The sequence below is a fragment of the Lutra lutra genome, chromosome 12 (assembly GCF_902655055.1).
Source record: "Lutra lutra chromosome 12, mLutLut1.2, whole genome shotgun sequence".
In the NCBI taxonomy this organism is placed as follows: Eukaryota; Metazoa; Chordata; class Mammalia; order Carnivora; family Mustelidae; genus Lutra; species Lutra lutra.
Window position 1 is genome coordinate 75,754,114 of NC_062289.1, and position 17,060 is coordinate 75,771,173.

The following is a 17,060-nucleotide window of genomic DNA, read 5'->3' on the forward strand; positions in this document are numbered from 1 at the left end:
GGCCAGCAGAGGGAAGTGTGTGCCTAAGCATGGTGTACACGGCCATTCGGGGGCTGCAGGTGCCCCCAAGGGGGAAGGTGGTAGATGAGCTTTGTAACTGCAGTTAATATTCTACAGAGGATGTAGAAAGAAATGATGAGCAAGCCACCTTGCTTTTCTTTATTCCTTTTTAAACAAATGGCTGACCCTTGCTTAGAAATCTTGCCTTTAAAAGGCTTTCCCCAGGGGCGTTCACGAGATGATTTTAGCTAGACAAACGTATTTGAAAATGTCTAATGGTTATGTATTTATTCAAATGTGAATTAGAAAAAATATATAATATACGGTCTGCACATCAAACTTCTAATTTCATGGACATTATTTTGCTTAGAGTAAGCCAAGTGAGAAAGCAAGCCAATTTATATGCAGTTTAAGGGGGAAAAAAATCAGAAGTCACTGGTGATAGAACAGGGCTGTGGAAAAAGCAAAATGAAGCCCACAGAATCAAGTCCAGTTTCTTAGCCTTCCTGGACTTCCTGAGGGCCCACCGTCGGGGCCCCAGACCACTTCTGGTGTCTCAAACGTCTTCCTATACCAGACCCCTTGCAACTCCTAGACCTGCTCAGCCTGTGCTGGTCCCTTCATCTGGAATAAAGGGATCTCACCTCTCTGCTTGACAACATTTTATGAATCCCACGAGTTCCCTAGGTTCTCCCCACCCCACCCTGCATTTACAGCCGTATGATAATGAACCAAGTTTTCCATAAGGCTGCCGGCATGCCAGAAGCTCTACCAAGCACTTCACACACCACTTCTATCCTCAGACAAAGCCCGTAAGCACTACTATCTTCACCCATGTCACAGAGAAGCAAACTGAGGCACCCAGCGGTGAAGAAAATACTGCAGCTGGAACAGCGGGTCGTACAGAACAGCCAGAGTCCAAACCTACGGCAGAACCTGCCAGCTCTCACACCAGATTGCTCCAACTCCCTGAAACCACATGCTCTTTTATTTTCTTTTAAGGTTTTATTTATTTATTTGAGAGAGAAAGGGAGTGAGCAAGAGAGGAATAAGCAGATTCCCTGCTGAGCAGGGAAATGGACGCGGGGCTTGATTCCAGGACCCTGGGATCATCGCCTGAGCTGAAGGCAGATGCTTAACCGATTGAGCCACCCAGCCACCCCCTCTCCATGCCTCTCCCGTATCCCTGGAGCCCAGCACAGGGCTTGGCGCAGGTGAGGTAAGTGTCATTTATGTGGATGAATTATGGTGACTTTTTCCTCCATTTTCCAGATAGGCAAACTGAGGCTCAGAGAGTTTGAATGACTTTAAGAAGACATGGGGCGCTTGGGTGGCTCAGTGGGTTAAGCTGCTGCCTTCGGCTCAGGTCATGATCCCAGGTCCTGGGTTCGAGCCCCGCATCGGGCTTTCTGCTCAGCGGGGAGCCTGCTTCCTCCTCTCTCTCTGCCTGCCTCTCTGCCTACTTGTGATTTCTCTCTGTTAAATAAATAAATAAAATCTTAAAAAAAAAAAAGAAGACACTGTGTTGCAATTAAGACAGGACCTCCATGGGACTGTAGAGATGCTAGTTAAATAAACCATAGGATTTAAATAAGGGGGTAGAGAGAGACCCCAGAAGCCATAAATGCAGGGTTAGGTGCATTAAAATTTCTAAAAAGACCTGTTCAGAGTTCCTTTGTGTCCATTTCTCACCAGATCCCCTCAACCACAAAGCTATGTCATGAGTCCCATTTTACAGAGGAGTAAATGGAGTTTAGAAAGGCTTGGGTCCCAAGGCCTCTGTGCTCCTTCATGATGCCGCATGGCCAACACTGACAGCCCTCAGCACTGTGGAATTTCTGAGGATCCCTGTAGCCCAGTGCTCATTTGGTTTCAATTAAATTTGATAAAATGGCAGAAAGAACAAGAAACCATGCCAGCTCCAGGGAGGACATAAAAGACCAATCTTTCTGGCTCCCTGAAAGGACACCTGAATGCATTAAAAAATGCACAGTTTTCTTATTGCCTTTTTTTTTGTGCTTCCTCTCTCCCAAGACATTCACCAAGGCGTCCGTCGAGGTCAGGTTCAGGACCCAGCCTTGGCAGGTGGGTCTCAGTTCTGGCTGCACATGACAGTCTCTGGGGAGATTTAAACCATCCACATGGTGGTTAGGCTGCACCCCAGATCACTCAGACTCTCGGCATCTCGGGAGATGGGCCCCAGGGTCAATGTCTCTCAAGATTCTCCAAGAGGCTGCACCAGCAGCCAGGACCCAAAGGGACTGCTATGCTGTGGTTTCAGTGTGGAGGAGCCTCAGACTCTGTTCTCCACCACCTTCCCTCTCTTCTCCGGTTTCTCCCCGTCTCCACCAATTCCCCCTTTCCTGCCCAAAGAGAAAGGGAAGAATGAGACTCCTGTGCTGGACATGCCTTTCCTCTGCGACCACTCCTGGACCGAGCTGCTTCTCATTTCCACATCTCTGGCTGGGACCATCTCTGAATGCTGCATGCAAAGCTTTGTCAAGGTCAATGACAAGACAATTCACACCCAGCCTCGTGAACCCGGAGAAAACCCACCAGCTCCTCGCTGTTTCGTCTACGAAAAAGTCAATCCTTAACAACCTTGGTGATCTTGCTCCATCTTGAGAGACAGTGCCAAGAGAATGGGCTCTGGTTCAAACCCTCAAAGTGCTGATTTCTAACTGCGTGACCCGAGAAAGTGGCTTAACCTCCCGAGCCTCAGTGTCCTCCCCTGTAAGATGGGGATAATATAGTGGAGAGCAGTAAAGGAGGCAATGAGAGCCAGAAATCTGATTGAAAGGCTGTCTTTGGCCTTTAAATGAATATTTGTAATGAATGATACAGTCCTGCAAAGGGACGAGGGAGAGAGGTAGGCTGGTGTGGCAGCAAAGCCCCGGTATCAGGAGATCGTGCCCAGAGCCACCCCCTCTGCGACTTCTCTGCTCTGTGACTATGGATGAGTCTCTTATTCAACCTGGGCCTCAGTTTCCCCAGGTGAAAATCTCAGAATCCATGAACTGTACAAAAAATGTATTAACAATGGCCACAATCTCCTCGTGCCTCATGCTTTCATTCTATTAGGAAGGCTGGACCTAACACTCTCCCCTTCCCCTTTCAACAGCAATGAAGGCATCATGGTAGGGTTCAGGGACAGGTCTCAGAGATAGGTTGGTGAAGCCTGGGCTTTTGGGGACCTAAGTGGGACCACGGACAGATCTGTGGCCCTGCCATGACTTTCCTGTGTGGAGATACCCACACCTCTTCCTCTTTCTGGATAGGAGTTTCTCCAAATATATGAAATTAGTGGGTGGGCTCTGAGGTCTTCTCCATTAGGACCTCTAAATCAGGGCCCAATTGGTGACCCTGAGAGACCACCATTAAAGCATAATTAAAGCATAATTAGGGGTGGACTGCAATTTCTGGTGTGTGTGCTCATGTGTGTGAATGTGTGTTTGCCGTGTGTGTGTTTCTGTGTGGTGTGTATGGTACGTGTGTGTGGTGTGTACATGGCATGTCTGTGGCATCTGTATGATGTGTGTGATATGTATGTGGTGTGTGTGTGGTGTGTGTATAGTGTGTGTGTATATGTGGTGTGTGTGTGCTGTGTGTGGTGTGTGTATGGTGTGTATATAGTGTGCAATGTGTATATGGTGTGTGTGGTGTGTAAGTGGCATGTGTGTGGCATCCGTATGGTGTGTGTGGTATGTATGTGGTATATGTGTGTGGTGTGTGTATAATGTGTGTGTATATGTGGTGTGTGTGGTATGTGGGATGTGTGTGTGGTGTATGTGAGTGTGTATGGTGTGTGTGTGTGTGTGTGGTGTATGGTAGTGTATGGTATGCAGTGTGTATATGGTGTGTGTGGTGTGCGTGCAGTGTGTATATGGTGTGTGTAATGTGTGTGGTGGGTGTGTGTGCAGTGTGTATGTGGTGTGTGTGGTTTGTGTATGGTGTGTACAGTGTGTGCATACTGTGTATATGGTATGTGTGGTGTGTGTGTGGTGTGCGTTGTGTGTGTGAGTGTGTATGGTGTGTGTGGTGTGTGGGATGTGTATGTGGTATCTGTGTGTGTATGGTGTATGTGGTGTGTGTGGTGTATACTGTGCAGCGTGTGTATGCTGTGCAGTGTGTGTGTGTTTATAGTGTATGTGTGTGTGCGTGTTATGACATGCACGTGAAGTGTGTGGTATGCGCACTCAGGGCTGGCAGATGCCCGTGCACATGCGCACACACACACACACACACACACACTCGCGCTCTGCGTGGCTGGAGGAAGATGTTACTGAGCTGTCCCCAGCAGGAACTGACAGCTGCTGGATGTGTCCCTGTCATTCCGAATCCCCATCCCAGCATACACAGAGAAGGCGTCACTGGTGGAGCCAGTGGTGGCCTGGCTGGGCTGTGACAGTGCCCTGCGGAAGCCAGTGCAGGTGGGGGGCACGTGGGCCATGCGCAGGAAGCCTCCTCCAGGACAAAACCCCGAGGGCTCACCCGAGCTCTCCTGGGTGGCACCAGGCAGGCATCCAGCGGCTTCCCCTCGGCCACGGCCATCAGGGGACCACGGTCAGGGCCACCAGCCGCACACACTGTCCACACTGCAGCACTGACCGCGCCACTGGCCCGCTCAGAACTCTCAAGGGCTGCAGGCTGCTGTCAGAATCATGTTGCTTCCATGCCGAGAGGGGGTGTGGCCCACAGGCTCAGCGTCAGACAGCCCGGTCCCAACTCTGGAACCCCACGTCCAGCTGGTCAGCCTCCGAGAGCCCTTCTGAACATCTCTGTCTTCCTCGGTGACACGGGGGACCTCATTGCATGGACTCCTTGATTGCTCTGAGATTTAAGTAAGCTGACCCAGGGACCCTGCCCACAGAGAGCCTGGCTTGGGGGAAGGGCTTGATCCGGGGGAGTTGTTATCGCCGGGCCTCAGGCCTTGGGTGATTTAGAGCCATAAGCAGCCCCACCGTGCGCCCTCAATAAACCCCGCTGAACAGTAAGTGTGCAAGGCCACCGCATGTCAGGGCTTCATAAAACAAGTGGCTGCATCTCCCCAGGGTGTCAGATTTAATTGCATGCAAATGCCCCGAGCTCCTAGGCATGCACCAGCAAGGCCCTCGGCCCAGCTCAGGACGGGGTGCGGGTCCACTCCCACAGCTTCTCTCACCAACACCAGGGCTGGGAAGAGTATGGAGGGGCTGAGGGGAAGGACACAGGCAGGTGGTGGGGAATGCCACCACTGACCATGTCCATCCCCAGAGAGGGGGAGCAATCAGGTGGACGCCTGCCTGGGTAGCACTTTTCCGTGAACCCTCTTGATACCTCAATGTCACACCAAATGCCAAGCTCAGGGTCCATTAATCCTTGTGAGTGCATGAGGTGTGTGTGTGTTTGCATAACGGAGCTCAGTGTGTGTACCTGCCAGGAGAAAGGATTCACCATGATTATCCCCATCAGAGCTGCCAATTACGTCGTTCGGTGTGTGTAATGTACCAGCTTCTTGCCAATGGTATCAGCCTCTCAGACTCAAAGAAGTGGGTACCATTATGATCCTCATTTTAAAGAATCTAGAGATTCTCTGAATTCTCTGAAGTCTCAGAGATTCTCTGAATCTAGAGATTCAGAGAAGTAGAGTGGCTTTTCCAAAGTCACACAGCCGGTAAGTGGAAGAGCTGGGTCATGAACCCAAGAGTTCCTACCACAAGCAAAGGCCTTTTCCTCTGTCCCACATGTTGGAGGTATCAGGTAGAGAATGAAACATTCCCAGAGCCTTCTAAATTCCAGGTACCTTGGGGCGCCTGGGTGGCTCAGTTGGTTTAGCATCTGCCTTCGGCTCAGGTCATGATCCTGGGGTCCTGGGATCAATCCCTGTGTTGGGCTCCCTGCTTGTGGGGAGCCTGTTTCTCCCTCTCCTCTACACTCATGCCTCCCCCCTCTCTCCCTCCCTCCCTCCCTCAAATAAATAAATAAAATCTTTAAAAAAAAATTCTAGGTACCAGGCACTAAGTGCCAATCTTATCTCCTTCACTTCCTAGGGGTGGGATCATAGGCCAGTTTCTCACCTCTCTGAGCTTTGGATTCCTTCTGTAAAATGGAGATGGTGAGGGCTACCCCATAGGGCTGCCGTGCACAGTGATGTCATTAGGAGCTTTGAACAGGGAACTGGGAGACCTGAGTTCTGACCCCCACTCTTCCCTGGTGGAGGTGGCTTGAGTGCAAACAAGCTCTGTCCCTCCCTGTGTTCATGCTCTTTGCAGCAAGGCTTCAAGGCACCTGCCGTCAAGAGGTGGAGTGCTTCTCCACCCTCTGATGTGGGCTGACCCTTGCTCTGTGACTTGCCATAGCCGATTTCTAGGCTCAAGAGGTCTTGCATGCTGCTTCTCATCGTCTTGGAACCTGGGCTAGCCACCAGGGGAAGAAGCCTGAGCTAGCTGTTGCAGGATAGAGCAGGGAGCAGAGAAGCCATCCCTAGGCCTGCCCAGCCCTCTGCTGGCCAACCCACCCCAAACGCATAAGAAAGACAAGCCACAATTTACAGAACCACCTACTCAACCCATCACTGCCCAGAGATGCCCACATGAGCCAGCCAAGAACAGAACCGCCTTGCTGACCTGTAGACTCGTAAGAAATGATACAAGCTTGCTGTTTGATGCTGTTGAGTTTGGGGGTCATTTGTTAGGCAGCAATAGCTGACTGATAGAGTAACTTTGGGACAGTCTCTTCCCATTTCCAGGCCTCAGTTTCTTTATCTGTAACAGGATGGGATTTGGGCTCTGGGAACTTTGCTGTTCTTGGATTCCTTACAACTTTTGGCCCTGAGGAAATCCCATCTCCTTCCACTAATGGACTGAAGGTTTTTATTTCTACTGGAGCCATAGCTCCCATGCTTTCTGCTGGACATCTGTGCTCCTGGGGTCAATGCTGCCCTTGACTGCCAACCCTTCTTCTTGCCTGGATCTCAAGCTGAATTCTTGCAGCCCAAAGCAGCAACATCTCTATTTTAAGGACTGTAGTATCTGGATAAGGCACTTAATTTTTAGGGCTTGGAATTAACTTAGCACAGAACAGGTTGGCAGTAGCTGAAGAGAAATATTCCATGGCTATCAATCATACCGTTACTGGGCTTTGTTATTAGGTCCTTTTATTTTCTGGTTGGAGAACCGTGTTGGGGCCCATAAACAGGGAGAGATTTGGGGCTGGGCTCTGGAGCAGAGTCAGAGAAAGCAAGCTGGATGGAGGCGGGGTGACACTTTTTTCTTCCAGAGATATATAGTTGCAATAGGTCCCCAGAAATGGGGGTAGGGTTGGGGAGGCACCTCTCTGAGCCTCAGTTTCTTCTTCTGTAAGATGGGGCAAGGCATTTCTCCCTTATGGAGCACTCATTACTATTTATTGTGGGGTTATAACACTGGCTTTGGTCAAGGAGATCTGAGTTCAAATCCTGATTGGACCCCTCCCCATCCGTGTCCTCAAGCAATTTTATCTCTCTCAGCCTTAGTTCCCTTATCAGGGAAAAAAGGATGACCACGGGGCACTTAGATAGCTCAGTCAGTTAAGCATCTGCCTTTGGCTCAGGTAGTCATCTCAGGGTCCTGTGATGGAGCCATGTGTTGGGCTCCCTGCTCAGCAGGAAGTCAGCTTGTCTATCTGCCACCCAGCTCATGCTCTCTCTTTCAAATAAATAAATAAAATCTTTAGAAAAAAAAAAAGTGGGGGGTGCTTGGGTGACTCAGTTAGTTAAGCAGCTGCCTTTGGCTCAGGTCATAATCCCAGAGCCCTGGGATCGAGCCCCTCATCGGGCTCCCTGCTCAGCGGGGAGCCTGCTTCTCCCTCTCCTTCTGCCACTCTCCCTGCTCATTCTTTCTTTCTCTTTCACGGTCTCTTTCTCTCATAAATAAATGAAATCTTAAAAAAAAAAAAAAAAGGGATGGGGAAACCTCTGTGACATCACATAGCTGTCCTGGTAGGAGTGAAGTGATTTAATATGGGGAACCAGGCAACTGGCTGGGTGAGTGTAAGACATTTTTCATATGGTGTCATCATCAATGAAATGATGCACGCCATGTACTGAGCACAAAAGGTGACACAGAGTAAGGGATGAAAGTGGGGTTGACTGTGGTTATTTGCTGAGTTTGTGTCAGAAGCTCATCATCTCATGCAACAGATGTCTGTTGAGCACCTGCTGTGTGCCAGGCGGGGAATAGCCACCTGCCATCACCTGACCGAGGCCACGGACCTAGTGGGGGTAACAGAGCCCCAATTTAAATGTACCCCTTTAGGACTCTAGCAGCTGTTCTGTCTCCCTGTCATGTGGCACTTTCAGGACTGTGACTGACCGCTGTGCTCAGCATCTGCAGCCACACTTAAGTTGTTTCTCGGGTCCCAGCTCTGACTTGCTGTGTGACGCTAGGCAGGTGACTTCCCCTCTCTGGGCCCCTCCCAGCGCTTCCATTATACAATGGTTTCACCAATAAATAGTTCTTTTATTTTCCTTTCTATGCTTTATCTTGAGAGAGAGAGGGAGAAGGAGGAAGAAAAAGAGAGAGAGAAAGAGAGAGAGAGATTTCAGAAACTCTTAAGGTTTTAAAAGGCTCCTGCTCAGTGGCATTTTAGGTAGGATGATGGAGCTGAGAGGTACATAGTGGGTTGGGGAATAGGCATTTGGGGTATGAAGGAGGTTTAGCCAGGGGGGTCCTGACTCATTTTAAGATTACACTCCCCCTTCCCACCTCTAATTCCAATATTGCAAGGCAGACAGTTCTAATTAATGATGCAATTCTGGGCATCACTTGGGTCTAATGGTCCCTGTTGTCATGGCTTGAGTACCCTGCTCCCAGGGGACTCCTCCTGGAATGCCCTTCCTCCATTCCAGCTTGGCCACTGACACTCTTCAAGATTCAGCTTGGGGGTCACCTTCTCTGTGACAGTACCATGGCCCAAAGAGCAAATGGAGCGTCCTGCTCCCTCCCTCCCCATCACCCCTCCAGCCACACCACCTAGCTTGCATCTGGCCAAGGCTGTTTTTTATGGCATTACTTCCCTTCCTGAACTTTGAGTTTCTGGAGGTCCGGGAACCTCCCTGGTGCATCACGGAGACATAAGGCTGGTCCCCCAAAAGCCCGTTCAAGTCCCTAAAAATGGAGGCTATGGTGTGTATGTGAACACTGGCTCAGTCCTCTGTTAGCCGTGTGACCCTAGAAAGCCGCTTAACAAGTTCTCTATCATTTGCAAACCCAGGGTGTGGCGACTATCTTTCTCATAAGGGTATACTATCTCCTAAGGATTCCTGGCAATCAGAGTCTCTGTTGATGAATTTGCCAGCGATGAGTAGGACCCCACGCTCCCTGCTTTGCATACATCTCTCTAATGCAGGTAACTTCCCTTCTGTAAGGATCTCTACTCCTGTAGCTCTAATCTATGCCGTTATGATCGCTGTATAATAATGCGTTATAACGTGCATCGTGCTCTCTACGGCTCATTGGCTTAAAGCATGCAGCTGGCGGGGTGTGGTTCTGGCACACAGTAGGCCCTTCACAGATGCTGGCCCACTGGAGTGGAGAGGCAAGTGCCCATGGCATCAACAGACCCGCCCCATAAATGAGGCAGAGAAAAGTCCCCTCGGCCTGCCGCGCGTGGTTTACGTGGTTTACGTCCTCATGACTCAGCAGACAGTGCGCAACACCTACTACCGGCCACCTACCCCGCTCAGCCAAAGGCGCAAACTCCTTCTCTCTCACTAAGGCGATAAGTAACAATCGCAAGCGCTTAGGCGGTGTGAGGGGCCCTGAGGACAGAATTATTTTTACTATCAAACCCAAATTGGTTTACTAAAACTGTCAGCGGAAACCAAGCAAGATAAATTAAACCCAGCAGCTCTCGGGCCTCACGTAACCGGGGTTGGTGAGATGCTATTTTCACTCCCTCTGTGGGAGGAAGGGGGTGCCAGATCCAGATGCCACGCTGCCAGGCGCGTGCCAGAGTTTGCCGGGGAGAGCCCGAGGCGGCTGACCGGAGGACTCGGCTCCCCTCTGCAAAGCTTTAATCCCCGTTAACGGCTTAAAGCCCTTCCCCTGCTGCCCAGTTTGGGCGAGTGCAGACTTCCGACCGTGGCCTTCAAGGCCCCGCCTGATTCTATCACTACCGGTAGGTCCCTCCTCATGGATGCCAGCCTCTCCTGCGTTCCTGAGCTCCAGATACACGGGGCTTCCTGCGGCTCCTTTCAAGGGCTGGTGGGGATTAGATGCCCGAGACACCCCGTGTCCCTCAAAGCCAAATGTACAACTAGGCCCGCGTCCAGACAGGGCTGTTTGCTGAGAAAGATGCTGCTTTCCCTGGAAAGCTTTCCTTCGCATCGTCTACCAGGCTCCCCCTCCTCACTCCGGGCTTCGAGGGCCCCTGTGTTTGCTGCTATGTGCGCCATGCCCCCTAGCTCAGGGCCACACAGTTCCTGCTCCCTGCCGCGCCCAGTGGGAGCCACCCGCCCCCCCTGCAGCGGACACTCAAGAAATTCATGTAGAATCACACAGAACTTGCTCAATGAGAAAAATGACAGCATGTCCATGATGACTGAAACTGGACTGAATTGATTTTGATGTCGCTTCAAGACCTAAGGTGTTGGGATGATGCTGGCTGTGTGCCCACGTGGAAGGAGCCTCCCTCATGGCTCCCGCTCAGAGCCCCACTGTCTGTGGTCCCACCATCACCTTCTGCTTGGCGTAGCATCTGATCACCCAGAAGGACAGTCCAGCCTCCGCACACCCCACCTGACTTGGTCCCCAAACTCTACTGGTGGATTTGGGCACCACAGAGTTGGGGTTCCTCAGAAGACCACTCTAGATTCTGCTTCTAAGTCTATGATGGCAAATCCTTTGATACTATCATTCTATAAAACCTTCTCTTGCAGGTCCTCCCACTATGATTATTTTACTTGATAGCTTTTAACCAAAATCTTATTTCTTAACATTGTTGGTCATGTAATAAATGTAGACTTAGCAATAAAAGAAGGCCACATCTTGATGGTCTTTCCATATTTTTCTCCCCTTCTTGTGCATTGGAGGCAGCTGGACATGAACTGGGGTTCACATTCTGGCTTTGAAACCTCATGGCTGTATGGCCATGATAAGGTGTCTTAACTTCACGGACCCTTATTTTACTAAGCACCTACTATGGGGCCAGGCCTTGGATTTACATACTAGCAGGGATTCAAATAGGAAAACAAATCCCTTTATTCTCATGGATGTGACATTGTTGGTGTAGGGGGTGACAGGTTCAAAAATTTAACAATATGTGGTACGGTGGGTGGTACAAGGTGCTACAGGGAAATGGGAAGCAAGGTAAGAATATCAAGAATGACAAAGATGCTGGGGCACGTGGCTGGTTATGTCAGTGGAGCATGCGACTCTTGATCTCAGGGCTGTGAGTTTGGGCCCCATGTTGGGTGTCGAGGTTGCTGAAAAATAAAATCTTAAAAAAAAAAAAAAGAATGAGAGAGAGAGGCTGATTTAGATCAGGGTATTGGGGGACATCTTCATCCTCTGAGTAATTTGGGGTCAGAGACCTACAAGAACTAGGGAGAGAGCTATGCAGGATATTCAGGGAAAAGCATCCTGGGGTTAGAGGAGATGAGAAGAGACAGCCAGTGCAAAGGCCCTGGGGTATGTTTGTGGCACAACAAGGAGGCCAGTGTGGCCAAATGGAGAGAACGGGGAGTGGAAAGCAGTGAAACACGAGACATGATGAGAGATAGGTCACATGGGATCTTTTGTAAGAACTTTGGCTTTTGCTCTAGGTAAAATGTAGAGCTACTGTAGGCTTTGAAGCAGTGTGGTGAGACCTGCCTTAGGTTTTAACAGGATCACTCAGGGTGGTGGGTTACAAATAGCCCCAAAGGGGACAAAAGCAGGAGCAGGGAGACCAGGAAGGATGCTTCTGGAATAATCCTGGGATGAGATATGGGCCATGGTGGCAGTGGTGGGGAGGACACACACACACACTTAGACTCTGGGCATCTTCTGGCTCTTGAAGGTTCTTGAATTCTAGAATCAGGAGGAGGTACTGAGGACTCGGCAGACAGGGAGTGCGAGAAAGAGAAGAACCCAATTCACAGTGAGTGTGCTGGGGCCCACAGCTCACTCTGGCTAAGGAGTCAGTTGTTTAATGTCCGGGCATCTAGCAATCCTGTTGGCACTGTGTTAGTAGCTTGAAATGGGCCATGGTGGGAGTATTTAAGCTGCAGAAATCAACAAATGCGGTGAATCAGGGTATTTCTCTCCCCCCAAGAAAGCCAGTTGTTGGACACACACCCATTCTACCAGTCTAGAACAATCCTGAGTCTTTTTGTCTTGAGCAGCTGGCAGAAGGGGACTCCTTCCTGAGATGGGCTGATGGGGTGAAATGGGTTTGCAGAAGGGAAATCGGGGGTTTAACTTCAGGTACCCTCTGTTCAGGGGGCCTTTTAGGCAACCAACTAAAGAGGTCAGAAGGCAGGGAATACGAGTTGAATAGAGTAGCTGTATTATCCCCACAGGACTACTCTGGGGAGGGAATAAATCTGTGTCTGTAAAAGCACTTTGCAAACAGGAAACACTCAGTGATGAAAATCGCTCTCTATATCATGGCAATGAGAAAGAACCTTTATCCCCATCTAGACCAAGGCTTACAAAGAGGTGGCCCCTTGAGTTTGGACCCAAACAGCAGACACAATATTTTTTTGGCAAGGGGGGTGGGCAAGGCATTATTCTTAAAAAAAAAAAAAAAAAAAGGAAATTTAAATGATTTGATGGGGATGCACTACCCCCTCCATCCCAGATCCCTCCCCTCCACATCACCCCACACTGGCCCCAGTTCCCATTCTCCCTTACTCCCCTGGCCCTCCGTGAGTCTGAGTCTGCACTCTCTTGGTTCAAGGCAGCCCACAGCTTCGCAGAGGAGGAACGTGAAGCCCAAAGAGGCTTGGTGCAGGGTCTGGGGCTGCTCAGGGATCCTTGGCATGGCACAGAGGAGGGAAGCAGAGGCTCCTCTCTCCCCAGGAACCCTCATACCTGGGGTTGCCAGGATGATCAGAAGAGAGAACGTCTGCCCCCCCCACCCCCCTACCCCGACAAGGGGTCCCTTCCTGATGTAGGTGCCAGTGGCCACCCAGCTTTGAGGATCCTAACTGCTCAGGACGAAGGTTCCATCGCGTGTTCTGCCGTGCAAATAAAACCCCATCTAGTGTCAAGCGGAAGGTTAATTGAGTATTTGATGCGTAGAGAGAGTGAAAGCAAGGGCTCCCGTTTTCTTGTTTCCTCATCCAGCCCTGTGTCACCAAGGGGAGACGTGGGCCATTTTCCGTGAAGCAGAACTGTGCTCTGGGGGGCATGCGGCAGGGAGAAGGTCCCAGAGCGTGGCAGAAGTGGGGAGCACGGACAATTTCTGGGGGCGTGGGGCTGGGAGGACCTTCTGCAAGAGAAGCCAGGATACCAGGAGTTGGTTTCTCTTTCTCCTGGCTGAAGATTGAAGTGGCTTGCTGGGAGCTTCTGTTGGAGAGGGGCTCATAAGCCAGGCCCATGTGTTCATATTTTCCATGGGGGCAGTAGGGAGCCACAGAAGGCTTCCCAGAGGGAACAGCTTTAGAAAGGAGTGTTCTATTTGAAGCTTCACCTAAGAAGATGTCAGGTCTTGGACCCTTTCCCTCCATAAACCTTACCTAATCTCCATGCCCCAGCCACCTTAAACTTCTTTGAAGTCACTAAGCAGGCCACCCTCTCTCTCATTTCCAGGCTTTGCACATTCTGTTCTCACTGTCTGGGACATACTTCCCTTCCACTCATCATTGCCTATATTCTCTTTCATCCCAGATCAGAAGTCCCTTCCTCCTGGAAGCCCTCCTTGATTTCACTCAGGCCTCCTCCCTATCACTGCTTTCACTACACCGCATATAGTTTCATGTCTGCCTCACACATTACACAGTGAGGACATAGATGGTTCTTTTTTTCTCACAACTGGACCACCAGAGATTAGCTTAGTGCTTGCACACAGTTGGCATATATGTATTTTTTTTTCCCTTAGAGCTAATAGAGATCATCCAACCAGCTCTGCTCCAATATAAACTTCACTGCCCAAGGGACAGCTGCCAGAGCCTTTCCAGTGCCTACATCTGGGCTTGGCTCATAGTAGACAACTTAGAAACTACATCTTGAGTAGTTGAATCTTGAAGTCAGAGGTGAGAACAGAAGGAAGGAGTGAGCACCCACCAACGAGTGAGTGAGGGCAGGAACGAGCAAGGGATGCTTACAAGCTGCCTCCAGCAGCCACAAAACACTGATATTCCAAGAGCCTCATCACCGATGAGCAAAACCCAAACCAGAAAGAAGCCCAAAGGAAACAGCTGGGGAGAGATGGGGATGCAATTCTGACCCAGGTTGGCCTGGCCCCAAGTCCGCAAGGGGCAACTGGAAAAGGTCTGTGAATCTTTGATTCATCTAGAGCAGAAGATCCTGGGGCAGCCTCCAAGGATACCTCCCCAGGATCTAAGGGGCAACTTCAAAATTTTAGCATAATTTTGCAGAAAACTCCTCTCTTGCAAGGCTCCTCTGCAGAGCAAGGCAGCCTGGGTCTTGCTTCCCAGCCCACTGGGTTTCTACTTCAGGCTAGAGGGGAATAGCACCCTCCCCCACTCCCCAGGCCCTGGCTGCCTCCAGAGAAGCCCTTCAGAACTTGGCATTCCCTCTCTGTCCTCCACTGTCCAAGGCACAGTGTCTGGGTCTGCCTGGAAGCCTTTTCTTCTGCTTCTCTAGACATGACCATCTGTCTCTGTCTGCTTCTCCTCATCCCTGGGGAGTTCAGCAGAGGGACAGTTCTGGATAGAGCATCTCATAGACACCCCCACTGACTATAGCAAACAGCCACACAGCTGTGTAACACCATCCATTACAGCAGTTCATGCAGCATTGGTCTCCTGAGTGCCTACACTGTGGCAAGCTCTATGTTAGATCCCAGGTCAGAGATAAATCAGAGAAAGCTCTGACTACAAGGACCTTCGGGTCAAGTTGAGAGGACAGATAAGAGGACAACCTGCTATAGTACAGATGGCGCATGTTATACCTCCCCCCTCTTCCCAACCACACTGGCTGTTCAGTCCTTTGCAAATACTGTACTTGCCACAGGGCCTTTGCATATTCTGTTCCTTTCAGATGTATTTACAGCAACACACTCGCTAGTTCTGAGCTTTAGCATCGGATCCTCAGGGAAAGCTTTTCTGACCTTCCTCTTTATATCACATCCCCACTATAGGATCTCATGGCACCATTCATGTATTCTTACATTGCTCACCAAATATACGGTATGCCATTGTGGGTGCATTTCCGCCTTTAATGCCTGCTTCCTCTGAAGACAGAATGTCTGGAGGCTAGGGACCCTGTCTCTGTGTGTGATGCTGTCATTTCTCCCACTGCTGGGACTCCAGCTCTTTGCACACAGTCCCTGACACCTAGCTGATGCTTCATTAACACTGGCTCAAAGAACAAAGCAGGAGCTATCTGTTCCCTAATTGGGCTGGACTGGAGGGCCCCCATCAGAAACACTCACAACTGGATATCTAAGAAGATCCGTTTCTCCTCCCCTACGTGAATCTTCCAGATACAATCTTCACCTTCCACATATGGCTCTGGCCAGTTTGGGGACAGCACCACCCCGGCCACGGCAGAGAGCTCCCCACCACACATGGCTGCAGAAGAGAGACACAAACAGACAGAGACAGATGCATGTTATTCATAAGGAAGCCAGTAGGGCATAGCGGTTAAGAGCTCGAGCTATGAAGTCACAGTCACGGCTAGCCATGTACCCAGAACAGGTGTCTGCCCCTCAGGCAGTCCGTGCATGTGTTTGGGATGACTAAGTTAGGGCTGGCTGCCTGCCTCCTTTAGCTGATGGTTGGTGAAGGTGGGGCTAAGGGCGCTGTGCTTCTTTCAGGATCAAGGACAGAGCTCAATGTTCTGGATGATTCCGCAGCAGCCCTATTCTTGGGCAGGATGAGTAGTGGCTAACAGATGCTACATTCCATTCAGGTGGACCTGGGTTCGAGTCTTGCCTCTGCCCCCACAGACTCAATGACAAGGCGTGCAACTTTTTGGAGTTGCAGTTCCCTCCCTCCATAAAGCTGTAGTAACGCCACTGCTCACTGGCTCCGCTGGGTTATTCTGGAGCTTGATTGAGCTCATGGGGGTTAAGTATAGCTGAATGCCTGACCCAAGATAAAGGCTCAATACTTCTTAGTTAACATTACTGCCAGAGAGCCCAGCTCTGAGCTGGAAGTAGAGATGTGGCCATGCCTGGAGCCTGGCTCTTTAAATTCCACTCTGTTTACCACTTTGGAAAGTTCTCAATGTGGCAGAGGCCAGAGCACCAATAAATTCCGCTCTGTTAAACCAGCACATTTAATACAGGGATCAATCCCTCACCACGACGAAGCTGTGATTTCACGCCAACTGCCATCCAGGCAGCGGCGGCCAGGAGCCAGGGCTCTCTTCATCATACCACATGCTCCAAGTGCAGCCAGGCTCATGGGGGCTCTGCGGCCTTGAATATGGGAAGGGAGACAAGGCAGGGCAAGGCAGTGGGATCCCATGGAGATGAGAGTTCTGTCCAGCCAACGTTATCCAGAGAGGCTCAGAACACAGGTCCTTGAGAACAGAGAGACCTGAGTTTCATTTCCACCTGTACCAGTTACCCTCAGTCTGTTCTTAGGAATATCACTTCACAGCTTCAGGTTTCTCACCTGTACATGGGGTCCATACTATGTGCCTCACAGGGTCATAGTGAGGATTAAATCAGATAATGCAAATGCAGCCCTTGGCACCTGTTATTAATATCATTATCATTATTAATTAAACTCAGGGCTGCCATGTGTGGTTGGGTGAGTTGTGCACTGCACAAAAGTACATAGCAAGGGGGTATAGAGGAGCTGAAATCTATGCAGAGATCTTTTCACTAAGTTATGCACTATGGGGTCTGTGCTTGGAGAAAAGGGCACCTTTAAAAATTTATCAATTTTGTAATTTTTCTCAAGGACAAGCAGCCAATCTGAC

At 50.2% G+C, this 17,060-nt stretch overlaps 1 protein-coding gene across 4 annotated transcripts in view; it reads right to left on the reverse strand.

Moving 5' to 3' along the window:
• Positions 1–17,060, reverse strand: part of SEZ6L (seizure related 6 homolog like) — a 188,310-nt gene that overhangs the window by 36,678 nt on the left and 134,572 nt on the right. For all 4 annotated transcript variants that reach the window (XM_047698472.1, XM_047698471.1, XM_047698470.1 and 1 more), the window contains exon 9: positions 15,562–15,700. In XM_047698472.1, the coding sequence (XP_047554428.1) occupies positions 15,562–15,700 (139 nt within the window). The remainder of the gene's footprint in view (positions 1–15,561; positions 15,701–17,060) is intronic.